Source organism: Carassius auratus, unplaced genomic scaffold, assembly GCF_003368295.1.
Source record: "Carassius auratus strain Wakin unplaced genomic scaffold, ASM336829v1 scaf_tig00030051, whole genome shotgun sequence".
NCBI lineage: Eukaryota > Metazoa > Chordata > Actinopteri > Cypriniformes > Cyprinidae > Carassius > Carassius auratus.
The window spans coordinates 170892-189010 of NW_020525823.1; the positions used below are offsets into that span (position 1 = coordinate 170892).

The 18119-nt window shown below is 36.6% G+C and overlaps 2 protein-coding genes across 3 annotated transcripts in view; both read left to right on the top strand.

The window, feature by feature from the left end:
• The window catches only part of LOC113080003 (glutamate receptor 1-like), a 51275-nt gene extending 48527 nt beyond the window's left edge, over nucleotides 1-2748 (top strand). Inside the window, exons 15-16 of the mRNA XM_026252247.1 lie at nucleotides 820-954; nucleotides 2590-2748. Coding sequence (XP_026108032.1) covers nucleotides 820-954; nucleotides 2590-2748 — 294 coding nt within the window. The remainder of the gene's footprint in view (nucleotides 1-819; nucleotides 955-2589) is intronic.
• A 7858-nt stretch (nucleotides 2749-10606) lies between these two features.
• On the top strand, nucleotides 10607-14595 carry LOC113079990 (magnesium transporter NIPA2-like). Of its 2 annotated transcripts, XM_026252236.1 has the most exons (7): nucleotides 10607-10884; nucleotides 11942-12205; nucleotides 12498-12554; nucleotides 12639-12729; nucleotides 13358-13518; nucleotides 13600-14027; nucleotides 14097-14595. In XM_026252236.1, the coding sequence occupies exons 1-7, from the start codon at nucleotides 10845-10847 to the stop codon at nucleotides 14199-14201; spliced, it is 1146 nt and encodes a 381-aa protein (XP_026108021.1). In that variant the 5' UTR covers nucleotides 10607-10844; the 3' UTR covers nucleotides 14202-14595. The 2 variants fall into 2 exon arrangements, with proteins under 2 accessions (XP_026108021.1, XP_026108020.1); XM_026252235.1 differs by having other exon boundaries at nucleotides 13600-14595.
• Nucleotides 14596-18119: the final 3524 nt, after the last annotated feature.

Consider the following 18119-nt stretch of genomic DNA (forward strand, 5'->3'; position numbering starts at 1 on the left):
ATCCATCTATCTTCACATGAGTAAATGGCAGTCTGGAGAGAAAAGCGTTGCCAGGAAATGCCCTCTAACTAATCCAGTGCTCTTCCCCATAAGAGTCCTTCAATGCTGTCTCTGTCCAAAGACAATGTGCATGCCAGTGGATGAGACCTCAATATGGTTGCCAAACAGATGCATGTCACTGACTCCCACCACTCCTGACATGACGTCTCTGCCACCAGAGACAGAGAGAGATGCCAAAGGCTCTTAGTTATGACCTTTGGATGAGACCCCTTAAAACACAGAAATCAAGAAATGTTATAAACAAGACAAAAAAAATGCATGGTTTTGTACTATATATTTTAAATCAAAGGTATAGATATTGTTAAAATGGAAAAATGGAAATATATTAATTAGATTAATATTTTATTATATTTTTGTATATTTATAATCCTTTGTTAAACATTAAACAAATATGCAGAGACAGACAGAATTTACTGAAAGAGCAATGTTTGTTTCAAGCTTGCAGCTGACGCATGCATTTTTACATGACTTAGGCAGTTCTTTTTTATTGCTTACTCATTTTATATACTGTGATAGAATGAATATTATGAGTTAGGTATTTAAATATATAGTGAATGAATAAATATCTATATTTTGTTTATGTGTACTTTGCCTTATATCTTTAAATGTCATGTTGGGTGTTGGGTGTTTCATGTATTGAGTAACTGTTATAGTAAGAGATCATTTATGTATGTTGCTCTCCTGCAGATGTGTGTTTACAGTATGTGTTTGTGTGACAGATCACACTGCGAGTATTTGATTGTCATCTCTGCTCTGCAGGATAAGACCAGCGCTCTGAGCCTCAGTAATGTGGCTGGAGTTTTCTACATTCTGATTGGTGGGCTTGGGCTGGCCATGTTGGTAGCCCTGGTTGAGTTCTGTTACAAATCCAGAATCGAGTCTCAAAGGATGAAGGTGTGTAAAAACCATGATAATCTACCCCTTTCAGCATCTACAGCCCAGATCTGTCCACATTTAATTATGGGCTTTATGTTTGGCACTTATAATGTTTTATAACTGCTATCGTATACTGACCTCACTTCCTCTGGGGGATCTGGCAGAGGAACATGTTGGCATTTAAGAGGTAATTGTAGGTGGGTGTAAACATCATACCACCCACTGCGCCTCTCTCTAATCCTGGAGTGCATTACTCCCGAATGCTTACAAAATTAAGACAAAAACAGCGACTTATAAAGATTTAATAAGGAACAAACCCATGTGGTGACTCATAATTTTTATTTAAGGTCCTTCAAAGGGAAATCTGAGAAGTCATTTTTAAGGCATGGTTATGAAACACAAGGAGTTACCTAAATATATCTTTCAGGGAGTGTTTAGGAAAATTTTAAATGTACATTTTTGAGTCAATTTAAAGGAATAGTTCACCCCCCAAAAATGTACTCACCATCAGGCATTCCAAGATGTAGATGAGTTTGTTTATTCATCAAATTTGGATGTTTACATAAATTTAGCATGACATCTCTTGCTCAACAGTGGATCCTCTGCAGTGAATGGGTGCCGTCAGAATGAGATTCCATAATCCATAATAATGCTTCCTCCAGTGAAAAAGTCCATTCCGTTGTCATCTCACTTCAAAATCCACAGGCATAACTGTTTTTACATGTAAACGGTGCTTGTTCTGTGCACATTTCTCTCAATTTCTCTCAAAGCAATGGAATGGATAGAGGGTTTACTTGAAGTTTAAAACATCTTGATGGATTTCTTGCTTGACAAGACACTAATTGGTGGACTTGAGTTATGTTGATTACCTTTGGATTATTGTGATGTTTTAATGAGCTGTTTGGACTATTATCCTGATGGCACCCATTCACTGCAGAGGATCCACTTCTGAGAAAGTGATGTACTGCTAAATTCTCCAAATCTTAAAATCTCCAAATGTTGCTATAAAAACAAAACAAAAAAAACAACTCATTTACATCTCGGCTGTCCTGAGGGTAAGTACGTTTTTAGCAGATTCTCATTTTTGGGTGAAGTATTCCTTCGAGTCTTATACTACTTATAAGTATTTTAAACCATATATTTTGTATCATCTTTTCAGCTACATGCCACTCTTCACCAATGACAATCACAGAACAGCCACATTTAGAATATCACTGCCACAAATCTTTGTTGCTTGCAGGCCAATTAGTCTGAATCAGCCCGATCAACATAATCCCCAGCAATCCACAGAAGTATGCTGGATTTAAATCATTTATTCGTCAAGGATGTACAAGCCAACATACACATCATTAGCTCCAGTTTCAAGCCTACGGGGTTTCATTATGTAAAACTGCTACATGAGAGAGTGGCTTCAAGTAAGTGTGGCACTGGCCTCATCATTGCTGCACTTGATGGTTGTTATTTTTCAGCATTTCTTATCATGGATCATTGCCTGCACTGGCTGGAGCAAAACCTCAGATCAAGTGAAATGTGTAATTGAGGTCAGAGCTGTTGCGTAGAGTTAGCCGGCTTCAAAACAACACCATTTTGCTGTTTGTGCTGCAATGCCTGTTCAATACGTTATGTCTGAGCTTTGTGTTTCTTTTCTCCTAGCAAATCATTGATGCGGCCATGCTCAGCCCCACACTGAGTAGGATGGGCACTGGTGGCGAAAACGGACGTGTGATGGCCCATGACTTCCCCAAATCGGCACAGACTCTGCCCTGTATGGGCCAGGCAGCTGCCATGGGCCTCAGCACCACTGGGATGTAAACGGCCATCAGCCTCTCCGAGATATAGGGACATCAGGAGATCGCTGGAAAGAGTGGGAACAAGCAGACACTGCAGCGTACAGCTCACCTGCCACTGAAGTACTGCCAGATGGATTCATGGACACACTCTGGGCTCCAAATCAAATTAGATAAGAGGGAGGAAAATCACTTTTCTAATATTAAGATGTTTTTGTCTTTTCTTTTGGAACTACTCTGGTGCAATAAGGAGACCGTGTGTGCGGCGTTTTTGTATGAGCATCATTTTTGACAAAACTGAGAGGTTTTCCTCAATCTCATAAATTACTGACGATTGAACTGCAGTGTTTCTTTATTGTCTTGTTTCCCCCAAATAATTTCTAACTGTGTTTATTTTATTATTTTCATCTGCCTTATCATATATCTTTGACACACATCTCTGGAACATTTTTACCCAAAGTACTCTTCATCCATAGTTACATCATTATTTAGCAGATAGTTAAAGGAATAGTTCTCCCAAAAATGAAAATTTGCTATCTAGCATATACTGTGAATGAATTTGTTTCTTTATTGCAACAGATTTGGAGAAATTTAGCATTACGTCATTTGCTAATGGATCCTGTGCAGTGAATGGGTGCCATCATAATGAGAGTTCAAAAAAGCTCAATAAAAATATCACAATAATCGACAACTAATCCACATGATTCCAGTCCATCAATTAATGTCTTGTGAAGTGAAAAGCTGCATTAATTGATGGACTGGAGTCGTGCTGAATATCATGTGGATGGTGGCACCCATTCACTGTAGAATATCCATTGGTGAGCAAGTGATGTAATGCTAAATTTCTCCAAACCTATTCCAGTGAAGAAATAAACTCATCTACTTGAATGGCCTGAGTTAATTTTTTGTTAATTTTCCTTTTTTGGGGTGACCTTGGGGTGAAGTATGCAATCTCTGAAAAACAACAAACAAATAGTCTAAATTAAACAAAAAAAAATGGGTTAGGATGCTGACTAAAAAGTGCTTAATTGCCTTGAGAAAGTATTCATAAATATTTCACGTTTTATGTTGCTGCCTTTTGTTAACCTGCTTTAAATGTTTTCCCACATCAATCTACACTCCATACACCAAACTGACAAAGCAATAACAGAATTGTCACAAATTCATATGTTTATAAAAAAAAAATAAAAAAATAAGTACATTGCATAAGTATTCATACCCTTAGCTACATATATTGTATTTTTTTGTTTGATTCAACAAACTTTGCTCATCATTGGCAATTATCTGCCATCCTTCTCCAGAAATATTTGACTGGGTTCAATCCCAGGCTCTGGCTGCACCACTCAAAGACATTCACATTCACACATTGTCCTGCTGGAAGGTTCTGGAAGAATGCTCTAGACTAGGTTTTGATTAACACATCTCATCTCAATATTTTGATGCATTGAGTGTTCCTTCTACTTTGATGAGTCCCTCAGTCCCTGCTGCTGGAAAACAGCCCCACTTCAAACTTCTTCCATTAAGGGGGTAACGGCTACATTATTCTGTGAACCTTCAAAGAAGCAGAACGCTTTTCTGAACTCTTCTCTAGATGTGTGGCCTGACGTAAACCTGTTTCTGAGCTCTACAAGCAATTTTTTTTGTCCCTAGGGCTTGGTTTTTGCTCTGATATGCATTATAAGCTGTTAGACTTATTATTAAGACATGACATCTGCCTTTCTAAATCATACCCATTCAATTGAATTTGTCACAGGTTAATTTCACGTAAAGTGTAGAAACATTTACAAGTAATATAAATGCCCCTGAGCTAAATTTCAACTGTCGCAGATAAGTTTATGAATACTTATGCAACAGAATCATGTTTCATTTTATTTTTAAACTGGCAAAAATATTAATAACATGTTTTTTGTTTACCATTGTGGTGCATGGGGTGTAGACTGATGTGGGGGGGGGGGGGTATTTAAAGCAGTTTAACATAAGGCAGTAACATAAAAAAAACTTTTGCAAGGCACTGTATACAGATGGTGCATATTAATCTGGTAATAGAAAAAGTATTTTAAAGGGACAGTACACCCAACATTGGAAATGTATTCAACCACATCTTGTTCCAAACCTATATTACCTTTTTTGTGAACTGTAAAAGAATATATTTTGAAAAATGTCTCTCCACACCCCATCCCATCTCCAGTGACTTGTCATTGTTTGAAAGAAAAAAAAATTGAAACATTATTTTGCGGAATCTAAAAATATATTAATATGTTCCGCAAAAGAAAGAAAACCATACAGGTTTGGAAAGTGAGTAAATGATGTCAGAATTTTTATATTAGTTTTTTTTTTTATTAAAATAATATTAAAAAACTACACCTCACCTTTAAGAAACAATTATGAATGGAATGAAAGTTTGTTTGATGTCGTCAAATGAAAAGCAAGGAAGAATGCTAACATCAGTGTGTCTTCAAATGTCTTCCTTTCCAACCAGTTTGATTGGTGAGCCAAGATGACTTCTTCCATAGGTTTGGAGAGGCTGATTACCAGTCCTGTCATAGTTACTGCTGTAGCTCACAGTCTCACCCTTCACTTCTGAACACTTTGGATCAATCACCGTTTCCCAATCCATGCTCAATCAATGCTGCTCGATAGAGTCTGTGAGTTAAAGATGAGAAAGAAGAGGGGGTCGTAGACTATGCAGGCAGCTCTGCTTTTTGGTTTACTGTTTTGTCACTTCGGTTCTGTCTCCCTTTCTTGGTTTACATGACATTTTTCTGTTGAAGTAGCTGATGATATGTATAGTGCATCATTCCCACACTGAAGCGCTAATGACGTCACTGTACACAAATGTAACAAATTCAAGGGCAGCATGAGCACTCAGGAGACCATCTACTTAAAAGTCCTAAAGCTTTGGTTTGTAATATTGTCATAACAGTTGAAATATTGTCGTGCAAACAAATTCCATGAAAAGTATTTTAAGGAAATCAGCTGACACACAGACATCAACATATAAATTGCTCATGCTGTGAGATTAAAAAAGGTGGTTTAATAGAATGACTCTAACAGTCCATTTGAGAGGAACAAAGCAAAACTACTAACTCCCTTTTGGATACATAGACAGGAAACAAATGATGTCAGTTGATGATACTCAAACCTATTGAATTTTAAACGAAGACTAACTTTTTAGTTTTGAGGTGCCACATCAGGCTTTATGTTTCTGGATGCACTGATTCAAACACAGAACAGGATGTGAGGTGGTTTATCACAACGGATGAGACTCTAATGGACCTGATCACCAGATTAAAACGACTATACACAAGCACAGAGGTAAAACTGAATGTCAGACTCTTAAGCATGAGATCTTCGTTCAGCCATTCAAGAGAACCTTCTCTCACCAGTCAGGTTCTGTGGTGAGCTTTTCTCTGTTTGTATCCTTCCTCAATACTTTGTCAGTGTACCTTCAGTGGTTCAAACATCCGATTCCATTTATACAAAATAGAGAGAATCAACCGTAACATGACAAAACAGCGTTTCGTGGCTTTTGTTTTCCATTTGGTCGGTTATTTGTTTTGTTTATAATATTTTGGATTATTTTTGGTCTTGTATTTAAAGTGAAATTCTGTATTTTGGATGTTTCTTGGATTGGTTTTGCACTCGTAGTCTTAAATAGTGCTGTCAATCAATTAAACATGATTGACAAACTGATTAATTAGAAAAATTAATCTTATGTCCATGTTTGCAGAGAAAGAAAGACATTTTAAATGAATTAATGATTTGAAAATACAATATTATTGTGGCATGACAGCTTTAAATGTACATTACAAGATGTGATTTATATATTGTCAGCAAGTTTTTTTTTTTCATTTGACTTTTGCATTTGATTTGTAAATCTCTCTGGGGTTTTCTGTTACTGTTTTTCAGAATTGTGTTCATTTTATTATTGCTTATTTTATTTAATCAGTAAAATATCTTATTACATTGACAGCCCTACTCATGAAAAAAAACTCACAAAATACCTTTTAAAAACTGCAGCAAGATGTAACAGCAAGACATCAACGTGTTGACAAGGAGTATTCAGAAATAAACTTTTTCTTACTGAACGCTTTTTGTTTCCTATCAAAATTTCTTTTTGACATATGTGCCTATCTATTCCCTTTTTGCTTTCTGCTCTTAACTAGTTGACATTTGCATTTGTTTTAAGAATGATTGATGCCAAAAAATACACAGTTAAGTCATCTACCTTTTCTGTTTCTTTTCAACGTCATCAGATGAATGCATGTCCACGATTAAGTTGCTCTGATACAGAACATCTTGTTTGAGCTCTGTTGGCTCTGAGAGTGCTGTATTGATCTCGATAAATGCCACATTTGTTCGCTTCCTTCTGTTTCCCCCATAGGCCTGGCCTTTCACTCAGTCGCTCACTTCCAGCAGAGAATGCTCAAGACATGGAAAGTGCCAGAGGCTTTCGTGCATTTGCAAAGTGTTCAGAAATTCAGCACTATCTGAACTCGGCTAACTGTGTGCCTACAGGTATTCATTCATCTCTGAGAGCTGAAGCTAAGAAGTTTTGTGTTTAGGGTTATGTTTAGGTGCATACATTTAAAGATATACTGTAGTTCACACAAAAATGTTAATTCTGTCATTAATTTCTCACTCTCATGTTGTTCCAAACCCGCAAGACTCTCATTCATCTTTCGGTACACAAATTAAGATATTTTTTATGAAATCTGAGAGCTTTAGCATATCGCTCGCATGCATCGTGCTAATCTCAATAATGTCAGTAATTGTTCAATAAAGTCGTTATTTTTATTTTCTTTGCACACAAAAAGTATTCTCAAAAGTATTGAACACAAAAGAAGATATTTTGAAGTATGTTGGTAACAGTTGCTGATAGCCATTGACTCCCATAGTATGGAAAAAATACTGAAGTCAAAGGCTTTACCAATGTTTGTCCAAAAGTAAGACAAAAAGTTTGTGAATGCTGAGAGTTACATGACATGCCAGATACAATGCTTAATTTATACTGAGCACATTCTGCAGCAGAGTGAATCACTGTTTGCTAGAAAAAAGAAGAGATCCTGAGAGATAAGCAAAAATGTTTGATTTCTTTTCAAATAATTGTAAAAACAACTACTTCTGATTTGCTGCTTCAGTTTTTTATGATCTGTCACCTATTTTGTATGTAAATAAATACATTTATTTTAAATATATTTAATAAAATACAAATATATTTATAATGAATAAATAATTAAATATTATTTAAATTACAATTCTACATAGATGGCAAGAGGAAGTAACTTAGGCTTAGATAAACCAGATATACATTAAAACTATTGACAATGTTTATTACTTGAGATTGCATGCAGTATGAATTTTATAAGATTGCATGTTTTTATGAAAAAAGTCGTTGGTTTATTATTATCTGAAATGCAGGTAATGAGTGGAACACCTATAGCAATATTTCATGGTTTAAAATGTAAAAAGCCATTTTAAATGTCTGTATCACACGGGTCACAACACCAAGCCAGACTCACCTAATTTTGTAAGCAAAAAACTCCAGTTTTTCACAAGCAATAATGCAAGAGTGGGTTTATATATACATAATAAAGTCACCTACAGACATCAGTCCTTCAATGGATGACATGCACACTGAGGTCTGATATCTCTGACAATCATAGTGAGCATAATTTGGCTAGTGCCTTTGTCATTAATGATGTTAATTTGTGCTGATTGACATTGCCATCTGACCTGCTAATAATAACATCATCCAGTGCTGTTCTGTTATTGAAATGATGTTTGCTACCTATCTGTCCTATGAAAGTGTAGCTGTGCTGGGGAACCACATCATCTTTCGTTGTGGCTGTATGAATTGTTTTTCAGAGCTTGTGTGGGAGGCTGCAAGCAGGAGTTGTGCTCCGTTTTGAATGATCATGGTAATTAGTGCAACGCACACACTGAACAAAAGCCATCTTGAAACTAGAACATGCATACAAATTAAAGCAGTCTATTGCTATGAATGACGTGTTTCTCCCATTCTCATCTCTCTTTCAGGTGGCCAATCTGACATTTGCATGAGCTTGAGCATGGGCAGGATGGGAACGGTATGTTGAGACAACACAGATGACTCTATGTCACATGGTTTCATTGTTTGTTGAAGACAGAATGGATAAATAAAATGTCAGGTTTTATCTATCTTTTGGAGTATTGATTTGTTGGAATCTGTGAAGAATTAAACTGAACTTTAAACTCTAACAACATGAATATGGTTTATTTAACCCTCTTTAGCCCCTGTCTGGATTAAAATGAATTTATAACGTATTTAGTAGGCTACCTTCTTTTATCCATATAATCACATCTGAGATTGTGTTTAGATAGGCTAGACTGGCAGAGCAAAACAAAGTCCTATTCCTCCCTGTGTGACTTTTAAAATGGTTTGTGTAAAAGAAATCTCTGAACAATAAGCCAACTTTATCACCTGGTCCGACTTCAGATGATTTTCTCTTGAACAGCAGTAGAATAGTCAGGTTGACGCTGTGTTTTTTGTTTATTAGTCTGCAGTGACATCAACTGGCCATTTATAGAATTGTCCCGTTATATTGAGTCCTCTTTTTTTGGGTGTTAGATACATTTTTCTAACATTTATTTATTTATTGCATTTTGCAACTGAACATCTTTTTATTTTATTCATGCAAGATTAATTTAACTTCATGTTTGAATAATTGTTTGTTTAAAAAAATAATAATAATGAAGCGATCCTATGAAAATGTTAGATTTTTTTAATCAGTTATCATCTCTATACATTCCTGTTCGTCATTTCAAATAAATAAATACTTTTTATTTGTATGTGTGTATGCATATGTATTTGCATTTTGCAACTGGGCAACTATTTTATTTTATTGATTTTTATTTAATGTTTTTCAACAGCAAAACTCAATAATAACCGTATGAAATGCAGTGGAACTTGTGGTTATGCAGCCGGTGTCGAGGGAGTTTTGTGTGAGCACACTTGCTCTAGGTTACCAGTCTCCAGGCAGTCTGCAATGGCCCCAGTACAATTCAGTACAATTGCTCTATTTAAAAACTGATTTTGACACACCAGAGCACAACAGAATAACTGCTTACAAATCTTGTTCTAACAGGACATGGTATTTAAATGTTGAGGTGACAATGGACGATCAGATTGATTTGTAACAACTGATGTGTCTCAAAGTTCTCAATTCTCATAAGATCACATCATAATCCTTCTCCAAATGGAATGGAGAACCTAGCTGCAAAACAACAAACAACAACATATCAAATAGCACTCACTAGAGAAGAGATTAAATTTTAATGCACTCAAGCCCAAGCAGTGATCAAAATACAGTAAGCCTGCTAAACTGTCTCTTTAAATAACACATACAGTCAATACAAGTATGTCTTTCTTTTTTATCTCTGCTCAAACCCGTTCTTCAGCTTTCTGGAGAAAATTCATGTCAGCCAATAGCATCACCAAAGCAGTATCATGTTTCTGCTGCTCTGAGATTTCAGTACAAACAAGCAAATAACAAGTCTTTAGGGTATAAGTAAATATATGAATTATATACACAACAACATTGAGATGAAAGTTTAAGAAAAATGAAAATTTAAAACTGGAAAAATAATAATAATAATAATAATTATAATAAAAAAATAATACTACAATAACAGTTAGTAAAATGTATTTTTTAACTGCAGTTCGTGACAGTAACCACGTCCTGCCCCACTCAATACAAATGTCAAGTCTGAATAGGAAGTTTCACGTGTGTTTGCGTTCTGCATATTGTATTACGAGGAAGGTCATTACTGTGTATCCGTTTTGACAACTGCTGGCTCGTAACTACGCTGCTCGGGCGTGGCAGTCGATAGCCTACCTGCTTTGCTCGTGGCCGTGTTTACGTGCGCGCGCATCTCAGGTATCTGTGGTTCTTTAGTGCTATGAAGTTACGCGCTCGGGAGGAACCGATGCAGAACGTGTATTCTGGCATATTCAAATGAACCGAGGCGAAGTCCGAGAGAAATGTTTATCTCGTAGTTTATTCTGATACAAAATAATTCGTTTTTAAATGGCTTCATTTCGGTAAGTTTTAACCCGTCGTTTATAGTGTGGGGGAAACAATGAAAGACATACACCTGTCATCCGATTCATGTAGCAATGGTAAGAGAGTTTGTTGTCTTTCTTATGTAAGAGCCCAATATAAATTGCAGTGTGATTTTATTATGTTTTTTTGCATGTAATGTGAAAACTTGAGATTTAAATGACGTATGTTTTTTAGTTTTTGTACTAGTTGCACATTTTAGTAGTTATTAGTTTCATCTATGTGTTGTCCTTTGGAAAGTCTGACATGTTTATTAACATATGATGACATATTTGTTTAAAGGACTAACATTCCTTATTGTATGACCAGCCTTTCAGTCAATGACTGGCCGCTGGCTTTGGTTGTTCCCTATAAAAACACTATGTAACTTTAAAATATAAATAATTTTAAAATGTTGAAGAAAGAGTAACAAAATGGCAGGCTATAGTGATGAGTGATTTTTTATGTTTTTATAAAAAAGCATTTTATGTGAATAAGCTGCTTTAAAAAAAATTCTGGGTGCCATTCTTTGTTTTGAACAATTTTGTTGGACATTTTACTCTCAGCAAAAACTGTTTTGGCAATTAAAGCTGCGGTAGGGAACTTTTGACGCTCTAGCGGTTAATAAACAGAACTGCTTGCGTCTTGCGGAAGAACATCGTAGCCGGAACTACTTCTCTCTGTTTATGTCTATGAAGAATCACAAAGGTACTGGGTTACTCCGCCGCGGTATCCCCGAAGCAATCTAAAATAGTCCTAATATAAACACTTATTATAGGTGCACCCTAGTGATTCAGGACAAGCTAAAAACACGGTTTGGAAAATGGATTCATGGTGTACTCGCTTATTATATACATTTTTCTACATTTTGAACACAAACAAAGTTGTGGACCGCAGCTCTGATTGGTTGTTTTTTACCGGGAGCGACGGAGTTTCTGCAAATGGCAATAGGACCACTGGGAGGAGCCAGAGGAGCTTGATTTTTTTCACAGATTATCTGTCTCATATTCTACTGTCAGGACATAATGACAGGTTTAACAAATATGTAAAAAATATATTTTTACAAATGTTCCCTACAGCACCTTTAAACCTATTATTGTTGTAACGTAGTTCCTCTTTTTTTTTTCTTGTGATCAGGTTCAGTAATAAGGATCTTCTGTCCCACATCCGCCTCTGTTTGTGTGTTTGACACGGGGGTTTGCAACACGTCTTTTAGTGTAGACAATTCTAATATAAACTCTACAGTCACCACAGCAGCTCTCGCCATCAACAAATGGAGCAATTACAATTTCTGGATGGGCTTGTCGCTGGCCGTGCTCTCAGCTTTCCTCATAGGAGGAAGCATTATACTGAAGAAGAAGGCGTTGCTGCATTTGGCCAGTATTGGGGAAACGAGAGCAGGTAAGGCAATTTACATCAGAATTTACATAACGTCAAAAGTGCCATCAAATTCTGATGCAATAAACCTTGCATGGAGTTTATCCTTTAATATTCAGAATGTTGAGTTACTGGTTTTGTTTTTGAGGGTATTTCGATTTAATGCTAATTATTTTACTTGACTGGAAATAGTTGTGAAATTGGTTGAAACTGGTTCCTTCTTTGTTTGTGCTTACCTAATAATGACGGAATCACCAGCAGGCTCTGTTTTGTGTTATTAATCAAACTGAATATGTGAAAATGTTTGTCTGTTTAGCTGAGGGAGGTCATGGGTACCTGAAGGACTGGTTGTGGTGGGGAGGCCTTTTGACAAGTGAGTGCAGTGCAAAGCATCTGTCGATCATCTTCCTCTGATGACTCCAACAAACTTAGATAACATCCTGCCTGTTTTTCGCAGTGGGTGGAGGTGAAGCGGCTAACTTCACAGCGTACATGTTTGCTCCAGCCACAGTGGTGACCCCTTTAGGAGCTCTCAGTGTTCTTATCAGGTAACAGCACCACCCTTATTCACCCTCGCCAATGGTTTGCTCCACATAATGGTGTGTAACCTTTATAAGCCTGTGAGTCAGAGGACTAGTATATTTTGAAATATATATGACTGTAATGTTAAAAATCCTGAATTGCAATATGTTTCACACAATTAAAGTACATTTGAGTGAGCTATAGGGCCCAGGTAAGACCCAAAGTAATGCTACAGTATGTTGTACTCATGCATTTATTTGATAAAAAAAAAAAAAAAAAAAAAAAATCAAATGTCTCCCCCAACATACAAAAAAAATTAATAATTATTAATAGTCTCAACATAGGCTGAAATTATGTCATTTCTTTGGCAAATGTGATTTTGACACATACTTGATGTTCAAAGAGCATGCCAATTGATAATTTCAACAACAAACCGCCATTTCATCATGATATGATGATTATAAACATATACCAAGAATAAATCATGCACTGATCTCCCTCCACCTTGATCTTCTGAACTCATGAGATAACGGTTGAATGGCCCTTTCTCATTACGAGTGCACTGATTCTGTCTATGGCCTTTTGTGTTTCCTAGTGTTTTCACTAGAACTAAATGGAAAGGTATTAATGGTAATGTTTATTTACTCTCTTCAGTGCAGTTCTGTCCTCCCACTTCTTCGGAGAAACAATGAATCTTCTAGGAAAACTTGGCTGCATGCTCAGCATACTGGGAAGCACTATAATGGTTATACATGCACCTGAAGAGGAAGAAGTGACGACGCTTACAGAAATGACAGAGAAACTGCTGGATCCTGGTTAGTGTTTCAATACCTTTATTTATAGAACTAAAAAACATGTTATAATGGATAACAGCCGTTTTTCTGCTTCTCCTAAAGGTTTTTTGGTGTTTGCCAGTACTCTGCTGGTTGCTTGTATGCTCCTGATCTTCTACGTCTCCCCTCGCTTCGGTCAAACTAACATATTAGTCTACATTAGCATCTGCTCTCTGCTCGGAGCGTTCACTGTGTCCTCGGTCAAGGGCCTCGGCATCGCGATACGCACCATGTTCTCTGACCTCTCAGTGGTCCGTCACCCTCTCACCTGGATTCTTTTGCTGACCTTAATCGGATCCATCATCATCCAGGTCAACTATCTGAATAAGTCGCTGGACACCTTCAATACGCTCTTGGTATATCCCATCTACTATGTCTTCTTCACCACCGTAGTCCTGAGCACCTCTGTGATTCTCTTTAAAGAATGGGGAGCCATGTCAGGAGTGGATGTGGTGGGCACCATCGGGGGCTTCCTGGTGATCGTGATCGGGGTGAGCATGTTACACCTCTTCAAAGACATGAACATGTGTTTTGAAGATCTAAGAAGCAATCTTTATCAGCCACAGAGCCCGTCAAAGATGGAGGACAAGCACATGCTCATAGAGAACATAGACAGCCTGCCGCCTATGAGAGAGGAAGGGCCCAGAGTCTTCATCATCAGCTGAGATTGGATCAGATCTCAGATAGTTTGAATATACAGTTTAGTAATATCCTCATTTAATTGATGTTAATTGGTGATTTCCTCTGCTGAAAGCTGTAGTACTATGAAGCACTGATTTGGATTGGCTGCTGCTGAGTACATTGATGAAGCAGATTTTTTACATTTGTTATTTTTTTAAATATTATTTTGCTGTTAGTCAAATTTGTGTCTTGAATTCAACTTTTAGCAACGTTGGGAATGTTTAAAGACTGAAACAGTGTGAAACAGAGCATGACGCAGCAGAACTTTTCAATCTTGCTGCTGAAAACTGCCAGTGAAGCACCTAATATACAAAATATGTATTTTTCCTCTCTTGAACGGATGGGTTATATTTCCAGAGAATTATCTTAAAAATAGACCGGTGAATCGAAAATATTTGCATACATTTTGAATGGAAAATAAAAAATATATATATTTCATATTTCACAGGAAATATATTGTTTGTCTTGAAAAGTTCAAAACATTTGTTTTTCACATACTATTAGACAGTTTACAGACATGCCTCCCCCCCATTATGAGAATATATAATGCTTATTATATTATATTATATTATAATATAATATTATATTATATTATAATATATGATTTGTGTATGGTGTGTAACAACACAGGTGTGTGGCACATCAGAAGACAAGTGGTCATATGAAATACAAGTACTGGTAAGTTGTCTTGGCTGACCACAGCTTGTGAACAGATAACCTCATCTTAGTAGCAGGTGAAAACAGCTTTTATTTTGCTCACTCAGTTTCCGGCGTATAGTGAATCATTTACAGGCGTCAGGAACCTGCTATCTATATGTGAGAGTCGAAGGAGGTCTGAATTGACCATGATGCTGATTCATACGTAATGTTTCTGGACCAAACAAGATTCATGATTAGGCTTGAATCTGTGCTGTCAGGATTCCACAGAACGTTCAGCAGATCTTCCTTGGCACAGTGGCCTACTACACAGCCCCAATCCTCGTGTGCTGGTTTATAGATTGTTTTGTATAATTTGCTTATGCTTTCAGTTGCATCTAAAAGCTGCAGTATCACATTCAGCGACTAACTTTCCATAGTACATTTACACAGATTTGAACAAAACAAAACAATTGATGAATAATGTGTGGGTTATTTGATTCTGTCTTGCCAGAGGCATGTTCCCGTAAACGAATAGCTCCAAACGACACGGGAGACAAGACTGTATTTAACTTTTAAAGCACTGGGTCAAATGACTCTGCCCACAGAACTTGTATCCTGTATGATGGCATCTGTTTCTATCAAGCTGCTTTGATCAAAAAATATAAAAGTCTTTAGGACAGCGATTTTACATTGAATTTTTTTAAATTAATTTATTTAAAATCACCTCTCCGCCCAGTGTTAACTATACGATGTTTCTTTTTAACATTGCACCAGCATTTATTTGAGAAAACCGAGTCAAATGCATAAAAGCACATTTCCGTGATAGAATTTAAAGAGTTTATTAAAAGTGTTATATAAAGTAATCTACACATGATTTTCACGGTGTGCTCCAATATTCATTCAGATATCCTGCCTTAAATCTTCCATTTGCAAGAAAAACAGCAATAGGCCCAAATGGTCTTTCTCAAGTTGCACCAGCAGATGGCATACTCTACACTCCAGTCAATCTCACATTCCCAGGCAACAGGACTCAAAACAACTTCATAGAAGCTCACAGAGCTTTGCATAGGTGTGCCTGAACATATGACACTATTGACCAATCGGAATGCTCATGCTTCTCACTGTTGCTAAGATACAGTGAAACAGTGTTGTAATGCAAAGGGGTTAAGAGCTAAATGCTTAGAATTCAACTTTTGAATCAATTCACACATACATTAAATGCTTGAAACAACGTTATGTTCTTTTAAATGTAGTAAAAAAAAAAAAATCTTTTATATAGCATATTAAGCCACATTTAATATATATATATATATATATATATATATATATATATATATATATATAATATTAATGACTTGAATTAGAATTATTAGAAAGAATGGCTGCTGAAAATTCAGCTTTGCCAGCACAATAATATGTTTTATTTTATAACATATTCAAATAAAAAACAGTTATTTTAAATTGTAATAATATTTTACAGTAATACTGTGTATTTCTGATTAAATAAATGCATCTTTGGTGAGAAAAAGTGTGTGTGGGGGTGGGGAGTATAATACTGGTACTTTTAGTTGACCTTTTAGATGTATTTTATAAAACTCTTTATAATATAAAATGTAAGATATGTTGTGTGTGAATTTGCATGTTATAATGTAACTTTTTAGTGATTTGCAGGGGCTTTTATTGTTACCTTTGTAATGCCATTTTTATAACTTTATGAAATGTATGTCATCTTTTGTCAAACAAATTATATTTGTAAACTTTTTTTTTATCAGAACTGAGGGATATCTTTTCAGGAAATATCAGATCAGTGGTAGGATTAGGTCTAGGGGTAAGGATTGGGTTTAGTCTATATTTTTGGACAGTAATGTTGATCCAGCATCAACAAAATATGTTGATCCAGAAACATGTATAACTTGGCAAAATCATGGCAACCAGCTTTCAGCCGAGATTGGCCCATGAAGAAAAAGCCTTCTGTCAGCCAGAAGTGTTTTGTAGCGCTGGCACGGTTCTGGCCTGTTATCTTCTCACCGTTGTCCAGACTTAGCCAATACTGATGCTTTTTTAAAGATCATTTTTTTGTGTATTTGGTGTAACAGAATATGTTGACATGCTTTAATGTTAAAAAACACCTTATTTTTCAAATACTGTAAATTATTGTTGGTCCTCTATGCCCCACCTCTCTCAAACACATAGTTTTCTACAAAGTCCCTCCTTCTGACAAGAGCAGTCTGCTCTGATTGGCTAACTGACCCAGTGCATTGTGATTGGCTGAATGTCCCTTTCCATAATCATGAGCTTCATCTTTCAAAATAAATGCAAAGACAGTTAATAATGTCTTTAGTTTTAACATTAGCTCAAGCCCGAAAGGGGAACAGAGTGGTGTGACAGGCACAGTGACCAAACTTGCATGTGTTTGCAATACACAAGCCATGGACGGTTAAGACCCTGTGACCCTGTCTCTCTCTCTCTCACACACACACACACGGCTTTGCCTTTGCCTTTGCCAAACTCTGCCTTTGAACAGTCAATAGCAAATAGTTAAACTAATAACAAAACATACTTAGAGTAGCTGATTCAGAAGCACCAGATTGTCATAGCAAAGTGAGAATGACCTTGTCTCCTAGGATCACGAAACGGTCATCCGTAAAATGCGTTGCTGTTCTGTTGTAAGTAATCTTAAAGATACCTAAATGCACCTACTTTAGAAATGCCAAATAAAGTGCTTTTGTTTTCGCCCAGATACACACAGCATCTCCCTGACATGGCTGCTTCAGTGTGGTTAACTGTGGTTACTGAAACCATGCCTTCTATCTTTGCGTGAACATTTGGGCACATTTTAGTACAAATGGAACCAAAAATGTTCCAGCTGCCCTTGCATGCACACGCAAACAGCAGGCCTGGCACAGGTAAATATAAATAAATAAAGACAGAAACCTCATTTGTCCGTTTTTAACTATTTTTATTCGTTAACAAATAAAATTAATTTAAAATGCATAATGTGCAAAACAGAGTGCAATATAGTGCAAGATATACATGTTTTGTCAGGGCATCCCTCCCGAACCAGTCGAACAGGTCTTATAAGTGTAGAGGTTCTTCCAGGGTATAATCATTTCTGGGAACAGGCAACAAGTGGATGAAACCATGGTGAATCTCCTGGAAATACACTGAGTCACTCCTCAGAAGGATCTATGGCATTGGTGAACACGCCACGGCAGGATGCACCAAATATTCCTCAACGGTTTGATAGATATAAGAATTGTCAA